Raw genomic sequence first — 14300 nt, 5'->3', positions numbered from 1 at the left:
CAAATGAGGACAGCCAGGCGCAGCTCGTGACTCTTTCAGCGACCGAGGTAATGGCGCAGCCTGAGTCACGCCCTGACGAGAACATGTGCTGACACGACAACACTAAGCCGAGGCAGCAGTGCACGGCCACGACTCTCTCTCTCTCTCTCTCTCTCTCTCTCTCGAAGTGCGTCATAGGGAAGATACGTCGTGTGTGTGTGTGTGTGTGTGTGTGTGTGTGTGTGTGTGTGTGTGTGTGTGTGTGTGTGTGTGTGTGTGTGTGTGTGTGTGTGTGTGTGTGTGTGTGTGTGTACGCGTGAGTGTGTGTGACATACGACTCCAATCCTCTTGAAATACCCAGATAAGAGTAGTAGAGAGAGGAGGAGGAGGAGGAGGAGGAGGAGGAGGAGGAGGAGGAGGAGGAGGAGGAGGAGGAGGAGGAGGAGGAGGAGGAGGAGGCGAGGACCCAGTACTGGAAAAGTAATGATCTGAAAAAAAGACTGCAGACACTTAATTCCTACTCCTACTCCTCCTCCGCCGCCTCCTCCTCTTCCTCCTTCTCCTTCTCCGCCTCCTCCTCCTTCTCCGTCTCCTCCAGACGTACTTTCCAGATGACAAGATAATTTTTTTTTCGTTTTTCTCTTCCTCTAATCTTCCTTTCAATATTTTGAGGACGATTCATTTAAGGTTGAGAGAGAGAGAGAGAGAGAGAGAGAGAGAGAGAGAGAGAGAGAGAGAGAGAGAGAGAGAGAGAGAGAGAGAGAGAGAGAGAGAGAGAGAGAGAGAGAGAGAGAGAGAGAGAGAGAGAGAGAGAGACTGTCAACTCGCACATCATCATATCCTCTCCTTTACAACTTCGTACTAATTATAGGCAAGGAAGTATCGTATCGAGTTTACCATCAAACACCCCAGGAGTATAACTCACTTGGTTTCACGTCGTCTCTCTCTCTCTCTCTCTCTCTCTCTCTCTCTCTCTCTCTCTCTCTCTCTCTCTCTCTCTCTCTCTCTCTCTTCCCCAAACAAGAATATAGGAAGCCAAATAAAACCCACATTACACACTGAGTTCCGGAAAGCCTTGAAATTAGGAGGTAAAAGTTTGAATTCCAATCCCCGAGATGGTGAGGGTTCTGGAGAGACGAGGGAGTGTCTGTCTCGGAGTGTCTATTTCAACTTAACTCCACAACATAATGGGCTGGGAATTAATGGTCGTGTTTATCATTCCTTGTTGATATTCAGTGTGTTTTGTTGTGTTATATTTTTTTTCATAGGTCTGTAATATGTAGTGCTTATGTAATAGTGTGTTAAATCTGTTTCATTACATTTAGTCTTGCGCTGAGCTTCTAGGTATAAAGAATTATGTTTTTTTTTTGTATATTACACGCAACTTGACAGTAAAAATATCTGGTTAGTAATTACGAAGCACCGTCCTAGCCCTAACAGACAAAGGAAACCGGGCGTAAAGGCGAGAAAGAAATCCTGTCAATGGTGGGGTGGTGAGAATAGTGAGGAGGCAAGGAGAGGCTGAAGTGCAGGTATAGACAACATTTTCTATTTGCTACATCAGACGGGGTGCTAAAAAGCTTTGATGAATGGAGTACTCAGGAGTTTTTTGGTGTTGATTTGACACGTGAAAGATTCCGTAAATGGACTCTAAATTACTTAATTCACTTTATGAAAAGAGAATTTAATATTTTGATGCGTTAGGAAATTTCTATTTGTGGACAAAGGTGGAGAGGCGAGGCTGAAGAGGTGTGGGCGCGTCAAGAGGAGAGACGTAAAGTGAGTGGGGAAGAGAATGCTGGAGATAGGTCTACCCGGCAGGAGAGAGAGAGAGAGAGAGAGAGAGAGAGAGAGAGAGAGAGAGAGAGAGAGAGAGAGAGAGAGAGAGAGAGAGAGAGAGAGAGAGAGAGAGAGAGAGAGAGAGAGAGAGAGAGAGAGAGAGAGAGAGAGAGTGTTATCACGATTAAGAGAGATAATAAAAGCGTTACATGTGAGTGAAAATTATGCCACGATTCCCCACTCCGGCTCATTGCGACACACTGAGGACTCGCTGATCAGATTTCCTGCAATGCTGATTAAGTGACGGACTCGTGCTTATCAACTGCTCTCTTGAATTAGATGCGTGACACGACCTGAGGGGGAGAGAGAGAGAGAGAGAGAGAGAGAGAGAGAGAGAGAGAGAGAGAGAGAGAGAGAGAGAGAGAGAGAGAGAGAGAGAGAGAGAGAGAGAGAGAGAGAGAGAGAGAGAGAGAGAGAGAGAGAGACATATCCTCCAATTTCTGTTAATCCTTCTGGCTTTCTATTTTGTTGACTAGCACCATCAGAGGGCCTTTTTCTTTTTAATTTTCCTTCCTTTTTTTGCTACCCTTGGCCAGTGTCCCCCTTACATAAAAAAAAAAGTAAAATAAAAGCAACAGATGAAACAAATAAATAAAGAAAACGAGAGAAAAATGTCATTGCCGGATGTAAATTTCACCATGAACGAATTAAAACATGCCAACAAATACAAAAGGCAAAAACAAAACAAAAAAGACGAAACGCAAAATATGTTTGACGCAAGAGGAGCTTTACTTAAAAATCCGACTTTTCTGACCACTGCGAATTGTTTTTCAGTGGATAGTAAGTGGTGAGAGGAGGAGGAGCAGCAGCAGGAGTGATAGTAATAGTATAAATGTTAATAGTTGTTACAGAAAGAGTAAGAATAATAATAATAGTAGTAGTTTCAATAGTTAAAAGAGAGAGAGAGAGAGAGAGAGAGAGAGAGAGAGAGAGAGAGAGAGAGAGAGAGAGAGAGAGAGAGAGAGAGAGAGAGAGAGAGAGAGAGAGAGAGAGAGAGAGAGAGAAATAATTGTAATAGTAGTAATAGAAATAAATGCACCAGAAAGAGGAGAAGGAGTAAATAGAAATAGTTATAAAAAAAAATGGAAGAAAAAGACGAAAGAGAGAGAGAGAAAATAAACTTTAACAGCACCGAGAAAGATGACTAACAGTAACGGTGCTGGTAAAAAGTTGTAATATTTGCAAGAGAAGCGATATCAGAAATAGTAGTAGGAAGTAAGAATTGTAATAGTATAAGTACGAGGATGGTGATGAGGAATATCAATAGGAGAAAGTAGTAGTAGTAGTAGTAGTAGTAGTAGTAGTAATGGTAGTAAGGGTTATATCAGTATCAAATAGAACAGAAGGACTTGTGTGTTTATTTCTTACCAACACGCTAAAGTTTCTACTACACTGAATCCTGTGTACCAACGTGTGTGTGTTTCCGTGTGTGTATGTGTGTGTGTGTGTGTGTGTGTGTGTGGGGGGGGGGGTGGTGTGAAGGGTGGGGTGTAGATAGCTTACTCTGTTACGTTTCCTGCCTAAAAACAAGAACAAAACCTAGAAAAACTTGTGTTCTTTTTATTTACTTATGATGTTCACTCCCCACACTTCCATTCACATTTCTGTCCCTGAGCCAACACCACAAACTCTACGCGAAGGGGGAAACTCTGGTGCCAATGATCTATTTCACCTCGTTAGGGAAAAAAGAAAAATAGAAGGAGAAAAAGAAGTAAAAAGAATCTGCTGCAGTATTGCTTTGGTCTTTCTTTTATTTGATTTTTCCATTCATTCATTCTTTCTTTCTCTTACTTGTTCTTGTTATTTTTGTTTTTCTTATTTGCCTCCTCCTTTCATATTTCTCCTTTTTTCTCTCTCTTCTTCTTCTTTCTCCTATTACTCCTTCTCTTCCAACAACTACACCAATATTACAACTAATCTTTTTCATCTCCTGTTATTTACCAAAGGATGAATAACAGAACTTCCTCTCGTCTTTCCCTCTATAAAAACTCAGTTTCTCCATCTTTTTACAACTTTTCCCATACCAACACAAGCTGGAGGGACTGGTGGAAGGGGATGAGCCTTCTGCTGCTTTATTCTCCTGTCTCTTTGACCTGTAGCTAGTTAGAAGTAGGTATCAAACAGTCTTGCAAGGATTTAAAAGTCTGTTGCTGTTTGGCTGTGTATAATCCTTTCTGACAAACATCCCTTCTTTCCCTCTTCCTCCTCCAGGGTGCCAAATATACGGGTTCGTTTGCTACACGCTCGGCATCGCCACCATCCTGTCCATGGTGGCCCTGGCGGTGGTGCGGTACCTGAAGACCTGCACACACACCTACAGTAAGTTTCTAATTAACGTTTCCCCAGGTATGCAAGGCTCCTCTGTTGGATCCTCAGGGAAATACTCGCGGTATGATAAGAGTTCATTAGTGGAAGTATTAGTAGTGTGGGAAGCTAATTAGGTGGTAATAAGCCTCTCAGGTGTTTTCGTAACGGAGGGAAAGGTATGGAGAGGGAGAGATGGAGACGAAAGTTACAGAGTGAGTGAACGAGTGAGTCAAGAGTGTGTGCAGATATGGGTGTTGGCTGGTGTGTTGGTGTTGTGTGTGGTGTGGAGTGTTGCCTTGTTTTCCATGTAGGTGGTGGAGGAAATTGAGGTGTAGAGTAGAGTGGATAAGAGGAGGAGGATATTTAAGCTTCTGTAGAAATGAGTATTTGTTGAAGTGTTTTTGGTGTAGGTGGTGGAGGAAGTGGAGAGGAAAGGAGAGGAGAGGAGAGGAGGAAGATGTTACACTGTTCATTTCTCATCACTATTTTTGTCATCACCATTATATTGCATCTGTTTCAGTGGCATAATCATGAGCATCACCACCACCACTACCACTACCACTACCATGACCATCACAACAACACTCACCACCACTATTATTACTCCACCACTGACAACACCACATCCTTGTCAGTCATCACCACCAACACCAACACCATCACAACAATATAACACTATCATAACACTCACCACCACTTACTCATTACACCAAAAACACCACATCATTCCTATCACCGACACAACACCATCATCACCATCACCACCACAACAACCTTACACTCTAAACTCACCACCAACACTACACAGACACACACAAACACACACACACACCAAACACCAACCACAACTCAAACATTCACCACGACCACCACCACCACCACCACTCAACACCACCGGATCTCCACGCAGGTAGAAGACTCACGGCGCAGCATATGAAGGTGGTGCTTCTGTCAGTGTATCTCTATTCCCTATTCTGGTCAATCCTGCCCTTCTTGTCCCTCGCCAAGGCCTACGAGGTGGAACCCTTTGGGACGTCCTGCACCTTACACTGGGCCTCCGACGAGAAGGGTAAGCCTAAATGAACCTACCTGAGTCTACCTGTTCCGATTCTCACCCTTTTTTTTTATCTTGAAATTTCTTTGCTTCGTTTTTGTTGTCTGTTATGTGTGTGTGTGTTTTTTGTTTTTATTTACCTGGTCTTTTATTTATCTAATCGTCTGTCTGTTTATCTGTTTATCTGTCTATGTATTGTTTTCATTAGGTCTGTCTTTCCCTTCGTTTCCTTTTGTCACATTTACTTTCCGTTCTCATCTCTCTCTCTCTCTCTCTCTCTCTCTCTCTCTCTCTCTCTCTCTCTCTCTCTCTCTCTCTCTCTCTCCACCTTCATCTCTTTCACTGATATCCTTCTTATTTGCCATCTTTTCTTCGTCTCGTCTATTATTATCATCCTTCCTTTTCCTCTCCTTTCCTTTTATTAGCTTCCACCTACATTTTCCTTCTATTTATTGGTGTATCTCCCATTCCTCCTTCATTCTTTCACGCATTTTTCTTCTGATTTCCTCCATTCACACATGCCTTTCATATTCTCCTTCTCTCTACGTCTTTATCTGTCCTGTCTCTATCTCTTATTAATCTCGCGTGACGTTTTTCCTCTCCTCTTTCGTCTATTTCTCATCCTCTTTCATCCTTTCTTGCAGTCTTTCTTCTGATTTGCTCCATTCACACATACCTTTCATATTTTTCATTCTTCTTTCTGCTTGTCTGCTCTCTCTCTCTCTCTCTCTCTCTCTCTCTCTCTCTCTCTCTCTCTCTCTCTCTCTCTCTCATCAATCTCAACTTACATTTTCTTCTACTAATTCGTGTTTTTCTCGTCCTTCATTCTTTCTTCCAATCCTCCACTTAATTTCCTCTATTCACATGTGCTTTCCATATTCTCCCTCTCTCCACGTCTCTAACTAACCCTATGTTTCTAACTCATTAATTTCAACTTACATTTTTCCTCTCAGGTTTCGCCCTTCACTATTTCTTCCAATCTTCCACTTAATTTCCTCCATTCACGCGTGCCTTTCATATTCTCCCTCCCTCCGCGTCTCTATCTATCCCTCTGTTTCTAACTCATTAATCTCAACTTACATTTTTTCCCCTCAGCTTTCGCCCTTCACTATTTCTTCCAATCTTCCTACTAATTTCCTCCATTCACGTGTGCCTTTCACATTCTCTCTTTCTCTGAGTCTATTTGTCCGTTTGTCCCTTCCTTCCTTCCTGCTTCATTCTCCTTTCGTCTCCTTTCAGCTCACGACTAAATTACGGTGATCCAGTTGAATCCTAATTAAGCTGCAGCAGGATCAGAATTATGTCTCCCAGGTATCGATAACTCCGCTTCTCTAATACTGCCAGGGTGCAAGTGAACATGATTCCTCCATAAAACCACTGAGGGGAAGTGAAATGGGGGCGATGGAGTACAAGACCCGCTGATCACGAGTTAAATGCAAGAAGTCCGAGGCTGGGTTTGTTTATAAGCGCGTAGGAAATAGAGTTGTTGAAATCAGGCACTGTGAGACGCAAAATTTGACGTAATGTGAATTTTTAGGTGGAATGAGTTAGTGCTTCGTGTTTTTCATCTCAGTTACTTTTAAGGTTCTCTAAATAGTAAAGGTCAGTTTTTTTTTTCGATGACTCCCGTGATAGTTTGAAGTATGCCTCGTTTGCGTGCGTGGAAATCGAGTTCAAGTTATAATTAAATGCCGGGAGTGTAAAAATATGTAGAAATGTCAGGTGAATTTTTTTGACAGAATTCATCGTTTCATCGCCTGAACTCATTAATTTTTAATATTTTCTAGTGAGTGAAGCTTATTGACGATATTCATGTGTGTGTGTGTGTGTGTGTGTGTGTGTGTGTGTGTGTGTGTGTGTGTGTGTGTGTGTGTGTGTGTGTGTGTGTGTGTGTGTGTGTGCGCGCGCGCGCGCTTTTCTTTTCTTTTCTTTTTTAATGATTCCAGTGATAGTTAGCTAGGATTCTATGTCCTCAGAGGGATATAACACCAACGAGAACCTGACTAATTACTTCCGTGGCCTTTTGGAAATTGTCCTGGCGAGAGATCAAAGCATTTCTGAACACCGGCGTGAATTATGAGCACAAATTTGTTGAAATGACGAAGCGTGTGTGAGGCGTGATGGATGCTTCAATACGAATCTGTGCGCTGATTGATCTTATTGTGTTTGTTGTATTTATTAATTCCCCATTGTTAGAAGCAACTGATTTTAATGCAAAGAGATCACGCCTCAAAATACCATTGGAGAGAGGTGAAGGACTGAAGGGAGACAGAAGGAGGAGGTGGTGGAATAGTGAATGGGGAGAGAATAAAGAAGGGATGGGATAATGGTTTAAAGGAGGAGGAGGAGGAGGAGATAGGAAAGAATGTGAAATGTGATTATTTTCTATATTAAAGAACTAAATAATTTTATGAATTGTTATGAATATGTTACTAATTTAATGTTATAATCGTATTGTTATTTTGTATCATTAGTGTTGTTTTCATTTCTAATCTGAAATAAAACTTTACGAATCTAAATATGGAAAAGTAGAAAAAAGTTACTGATTTTATACACGGAAAAAAAAAACTCATACACACACACACACTAAACTAATTTTATGATGGAGTCGTTGTTCTATTTAGCCATTTCATCATTAATTTTCTTGTTTGACTCTTTTTTTCTATGCTCACTGCGCGGCGGTGTGTCACATTTTTAATTAACTTCTGAAACGATTTTGTGTACCTGGCCCTGGAAAACATTAATAAGTTGGTAGGTAAATACACACACACACACACACACACACACACACACACACACACACACACACACACACACACACACACACACACACACCGACTTTCAAAGCTTCCCACACATGTGAATCAAACAAACCTTTAATTAATTACTAACTTTATAAAGACTAACACACCCTAGACGTCCCCCTCCCCCTTCCATTCATACGCTACTCTGGTTAAGGGCAACACAAAATGGGGAAAAAGGGATCAGTAAGGTACTAGTCCGTAATCAGAAGACCTTCAGAAAAACGGTAGGAAAAGATGATGCAGAAAAAAATAATAGAAGTGCCATGTGGTTTCGTGAGTAGGAGACTGAGAGGGAACATATGCAGGTGGTAAGAGGATTAAAAGATGTTTACATATACGTGGAGAAGAATTTATGCAGTGAAAACAATAGAAATGCTAGTTTTGTGTTAGGTTCGGTTCCACGGTTAGGAGACTGAGAAGGGATACATACAGATGCTATAGAGGGTTAATAAAAACACCTTTAGACACACGTGAAGAAGGAAGTATGTAACAAAAAGAATGACCAACTTGCTTTGTATGTAGTGTATAAATCATGAGGGAACGACACTGAAAGGAAGTATAGACGGTAAGAGATTGAAATGAAATTGGAATGGTAATGGAAATGAAATGGAAGGGAACATATTGCACGAGAAGTCAAGCAAATGGAAATAAGCGGAACACGACACTAAGAGGAAGAATGTGTTTAAGTGAAGTACAGAATAAAAATGAAAAAGAAAAGTGCGGAGAGGAGGATGTAGCAAGAGAAGCCATAAAAATACAAGTGAGTGCAGCACGCCAAAAAAGAGGAGGAATACCAAGGGTCAGGTTGAAGGACTGTGTCAACGCGGATACGAGAGACAAAGGATCAGATAAAAGAATGACTCATGGTAAAAGTATCGGGAAAAAGCTAATCAGAAACAGAGACTCCATATAGGGATTAAGCTGGGAAGAGGAGGTTTAAGTGAGGTACTCGTATATCTGCACTCCAAACACGGCAGGGACACGTTAAGGTCGCTTCATATGCATACTTCATACATGCGTGATATACATACTTGATATTAGCTTTGTGGGGTTTAAGGAAATGCGTCGAATGTTGATCGCTTTGCAGTCTTTTCATTCTTTTTTTTATTTCTTTCCTAAATTAATTTTTATTTTTTATTTTTTTTGTTTAATTTCTTACTTTATTAACTATTCATCAGATCTCCCTCTTCTCTCATTCGTTTTTTTTTTATATAATATCTAAATATGCTGCATTTTCCTCCTCTTCCTCTTTCTTTTTCGTTTTATTTTCTGTCATTTTCAAAAAGTTTACCATATTTTCCCCTTTTTTTTTCCGTCGTTGCATTCTCCATTTTTACAAATTTTCACCTCTCTCTCTCTCTCTCTCTCTCTCTCTCTCTCTCTCTCTCTCTCTCTCTCTCTCATTTCTTCTTCGCTTCATATTTCAGATATTAACAACATTTCTCATTTCCTTCCATCCCCCTCCTTCGCTTCCTTCCCATTTTTCTTCCTCTTCGTCTCATCTCTTACATCTCTCTCTTTCCTCTTCTTTCATTCAACCATTCCTGCATTAGCGTTTCATTTCTGTCCACTTTTCTCTCCTCCACTTCTTCTCCTCCTCCTTCTCCTCTTCTTCAGCGTTATTTTCACTTTCTCCTCCCTCCCTTCTCTTATTACCACTGCTTTAATGAGTTACCTTCTCGTTCTCCTCTTTCCTTCTCGTTATTGGATTCATCCCTTTCCTAATTTATCTCGTATTTCTTCTTCTTCCTGCTCTTGTTGTCGTTGTTGTTGTTGTTGCTGCTGTCTCCTTGTACTTGTTTTTTTTTGTTTTTCTCTCTCTCTCTCTCTCTCTCTCTCTCTCTCTCTCTCTCTCTCTCTCTCTCTCTCTCTCTCTTTCCATAACCCTTGTTCTGCCTTTCATACGCAAAATTTCTGCCTATTTCTTTTCTATCGGGATTACTACCTCTACCTCCTCCTCCCCCTCCTCCTCCTCCTCTTCCTCCTCCTCCCTTCCCTCCAGATTATTTTTCCTGCCCTCCTCCTCCTCCACCTTCGTGTCTTCATTTTTCCTCTCTCTATACCGTATAAGCTTTATCCATTCCCTCCTCCTCCTCCTCCTCCTCCTACTCCTTCTCATCCTTTTCATTTTTCCTCCTTCTAACTCCCTTTTTATCGTCCAGCCTTAATCGCTACTTTTTTTTTTCCCCGTCTTTTTGCCCCTTCCCCGTCTACCTCGATCCATGATTGTGTACTTTTTTCCCTTGGCCTACAAGACGCGAATCTTTTCCTCAAACATGATTTTTTTCCCCTCTTCCTCTTTATCCTGTGTAGGTCTGTATGTTTGAACGGTAATATTGTTTCCTCTTCTTCTTATAATTGTTCCTCTTCTTTCTCCTCCTCCTCCTCCTCTTTATTTTCTTTTCTTTTTCTTTTCTTCTTGTTCTTGTTCTTCTTTTTTCTACTTTTTTGTTCTTCTCCTTTTATCTTTCTTGTTTTCTTTTTCTTCTCCTTTGTTCCCTTTCGTTTTATTCGTTTCCTTTCTTTTTCTTCTTCTTCCTCTCTTTTTTTCTTTCTTTTTTCTCTTCTCCTTTTCCTTCCTCATTATTCTATTCCTCGTCTTCCTCTTTGCTATTGTCTTTTCTACTTATGTTTCTTTCGTCTATTTTTCTTTCTCTCCCACTTTTTCTTTTCCTTGTTTTTCTTCTTCCTTCTCATTTTTTTTTCTAGTTCTCTCTCTTCTCTTCTTTCTCATTATGTCCGCTTTTATATGCTTAACCTATTCTTCTCTCTCTCTCTCTCTCTCTCTCTCTCTCTCTCTCTCTCTCTCTCTCTCTCTCTCTCTCTCTCTCTCTCTCCTTCCATTAACAAATTACTTTCCATGCGTGATCTTTCTTCCTTTTATAAATTATCAAGTTGTTATATTAATTCTATTCCCGTTTCTACAATTTTTCACGTTATCCTTTACTTTATACAATTCTCGTTTTTTACTCCTATCTCTCTTTCGTTCTCAGGTTCCATTTTTATTTCATTTTTTTGCTTTCATTATCCTTTTATTTAATTTCTTTGCTTTATCCCCCTTCTCTCTGTCAAATACATCTCTTTTCCTGTTGCGCTTAATTCCTCCTTTTAATCTGTTTCTTCCATTTAGTTTTCCTTTTACTGTTATTGTATTGTCTCTGTTCTCTAGCGTCCTGAATTTTTACTTTTAATTTCCTTCTCAATTCTATTTAATTTCCTCCTTTTGTTATTGCTTTGTTCTGTCATTAAGAGGATTCCTGTCTCTCTTAGTTTCCCCTTCTTGTTTGCTGTTTCGTTTTCTTTGATGTGTTAATCTGGGCATTCTTGTGGCATTTCCCGTTCTTCAGCTTTTATTCTCGTTTCTTGGTGTATTAAAGCCCTTGTTATTATTTTTTTTTTCATTTCAATTGTAATCTGTATTGGTTTTCCCTAATTTTCTTCCGTCTTAATTTATTTTCTAGTATTTTCTTATTTTTTTTCCTCTTGTTTGGTTTTAATTCTCTTTCTTCCCACTCTGCATGCGTTTTCTTTGGTGTCACTGTTATCGTTTTTGTTTTCTTGATTTATTTTTCTTCAGTTTTCATTTTCATTTTTTTTGAGTGTATGTTTTATCCTTCCTTTTGTTTGCTTTTTACTGCCTTTCGTCTTTCTTTCTTGTGTTACTTTTTTTTTTTTTTAAATTTTCTATGGTGTTACTTCGTCCTTCTCGATATCTTAATTTTCTTCCACTTTCATTAACATTTTGGTATATTTTTGTATTCTGTGTGTCTTCTCTTGTTTGGTATTTATCATCTTTTTTTTATACTTTATTTATCTTCACCATCGTTTCTTTATGCCGTATCTCTTTCTGCTATCCTCATTTTTCATCTACACTGATTAATTTCTTCCCTTCATCTATCTTCCATCATTCTGGTCTTATTTCATTTTACATAACCCGCCTCTACAATTTTCCTGGTACATTTCTTCCCAGTACCATCTTCACATACAATGCATCACAAGTTATCATCGTCCTGTAGCAATCCTCTTTCCTTTTATCATTTTATTCATTCCGCAGTGCTCCCTGTTATCGTCTCCTATTGTCCTGGTTTTCTTTCTTATCCTTATTTATTTATTTTTTTTATAGTCTTTGGTATCTTTTGTCTCGTTTTTCTCATTTCTTTTATTCTTTACTCTGCTTCTTATTATTATTTTCCTCTGTCATTTCCTCCGTGATTAGTTTTATTCCCCTCCTTCCCCTCTTCCTCGTTCTTCCTCCTGTTCCTCTTTCTTTTCTTCACCTGCTTCTTCCCTTCCTCTCTTTCTCCTCGTTTTCCTTCTTTTCTTCCTCCTCAATCTCCTCTTCCTCCTCCTTCTCCTTCTCCTTCTTCTCTTCCTCCTCCTGATCCTCCTCCTTTCTTCTAAATACAACAAATCTTCTTTTCATATCAACGAACAAACATCAATAACAACATCACCAACACCACTTATCTCTCTCTCTCTCTCTCTCTCTCTCTCTCTCTCTCTCTCTCTCTCTCTCTCTCTCTCTCTCTCTCTCTCTCTCTCTCTCTCTCTCTCTCTCTCTCTCTCTCTCTCTCTCTCTCTCTCTCTCTCTCTCTCTCTCTCTCTCTCTCTCTCAGCAAACACCACCACCACCACCACCACCACCACCACTTATCACACCCTATCTCTCTCTCTATCACAGCCACGCAAGTATACATCCTGGCGGTGGTGGTGATGGTGGTGGTGGTGCCCTTCATGGTGATGTTCTGGTGCTACCTGGAGATCCTGCTGATGGTGAAGCGCAATCACCGCAAGAAGATGATCATGGCCAAGCGATCTGGAGGCTCCCAGGGACGCACCGAGCTTCAACTGACCCTGGTGAGTCTCCTGAAGGTGGTGGTGGAAGTAATGGAGATGGCATATTTCTGGGGAGTATAGTGTCTGGAGGAGGAGGAGGAGGAGGAGGAGGAGGAGGAGGAGGAGGAGGAGGAGGAGGAGGAGGAGGAGGAGGAGGAGGAGGAGGAGGACATGAAGACAACGATAGCTAATGGGAAAAAAACTGGACATAGAAAATGATAATAAAGGAGAGAGAGAGAGAGAGAGAGAGAGAGAGAGAGAGAGAGAGAGAGAGAGAGAGAGAGAGAGAGAGAGAGAGAGAGAGAGAGAGAGAGAGAGAGAGAGAGAGTTAATGAAAGCAGTAATGTAATAGCGGCCAGTGATGAATGAAAAATATGACAATGAATGGAGGTGGAGGAAGAGAAGAGGAGGAGAGGAACAAGAGGAGAAAGCTTGCCTAAGTAAGCAGAAATAACAGTAAAAGCACCAAGACGAAGATGGAAAGACTGAATTTTTTATTTTATTTTATCTTATCGTGTGTGTGTGTGTGTGTGTGTGTGTGTGTGTGTGTGTGTGTGTGTGTGTGTGTGTGTGTGTGTGTGTATGTGTGTGTGTGTTTGCTTTTTTCCTACAAGATATGCCGTTCTAAAAAGCCTGACTTAGGAGCAATCCCGAGACACCTGTACCATCAAGGCCACGATACAGGGTGGAAAAACACACACACTCACACACACACACACACACACACACACACACACACACACACACACACACACACACTCATATTCAAAGTGGTTCCAATGAATTTGATCATGGGAATGACAATAACGTAAGAAAGGAGGAAACAGGGGAAAAGAAAAACAGGAGCAGGAAGAGGAGGAAGAGGAAACAAGGTGGGGATGAAAAGAAAAAAAAAGGTCTGAGTTTATGTAGAGGTAGCAGCACGTAAGACAAGGGTTGCAAAAGACGAGAAGGGAAAGGAAGGAAAGGAAAGGAAGGGAAGGGAAGGGAAGGGAAGGGAAGGGAAGGGAAGGGAAGAGAAGGGAAGGGAAGAGAAGGGAAGGAAAGAAGAAAGGGAAGCTGACTAGGTGATACGACAATGAACGTGCAAACGGTGATGAAGAGGAGTAAGAACATAACTGTGATGAAGATTTAGAATAACAAAAGGGATAGAGAAAGGGTGGAGTAGTAAAAGAGGGAACAAAGAGAGAGAAATAAAAAGGAAAGTAAGATAATAAATGAGTAATAAAAAGCGTAATTATAATTAAAGTAAAATAGGATGAAAAGAAGAAAAGGAAAGGAGTGAAGAAACGAAAAACAGAGAGAAAAAAAGGAATGGGTGGGATTTAAATAAATGAATAAGAAAGAATAAAATAACGTAGAAGAAGGAAGACGAGGAGGACGCAAGGAGTAGAGAGTAAAAGAATAAATAAAGTACAAACAGAAAGAAAAAAGAAGAAAAACAAAAGAACAAGGGAAAGGTAAATAGGTGGAAAAGATGG

At 40.5% G+C, this 14300-nt stretch overlaps 1 protein-coding gene across 1 annotated transcript in view; it reads left to right on the top strand.

Annotated features, from left to right (window-relative positions):
- LOC135107990 (opsin-5-like) overlaps positions 1-14300 on the top strand; it is a 66315-nt gene that overhangs the window by 21527 nt on the left and 30488 nt on the right. Inside the window, exons 4-6 of the mRNA XM_064018505.1 lie at positions 4030-4137; positions 5036-5194; positions 12665-12840. Coding sequence (XP_063874575.1) covers positions 4030-4137; positions 5036-5194; positions 12665-12840 — 443 coding nt within the window. The remainder of the gene's footprint in view (positions 1-4029; positions 4138-5035; positions 5195-12664; positions 12841-14300) is intronic.

The sequence above is a fragment of the Scylla paramamosain genome, chromosome 16 (genome assembly GCF_035594125.1).
Source record: "Scylla paramamosain isolate STU-SP2022 chromosome 16, ASM3559412v1, whole genome shotgun sequence".
Classification (NCBI taxonomy): Eukaryota; Metazoa; Arthropoda; class Malacostraca; order Decapoda; family Portunidae; genus Scylla; species Scylla paramamosain.
Note: the sequence above shows the minus strand (reverse complement) of the source record. Positions and strands in the feature narration are given on the sequence as shown.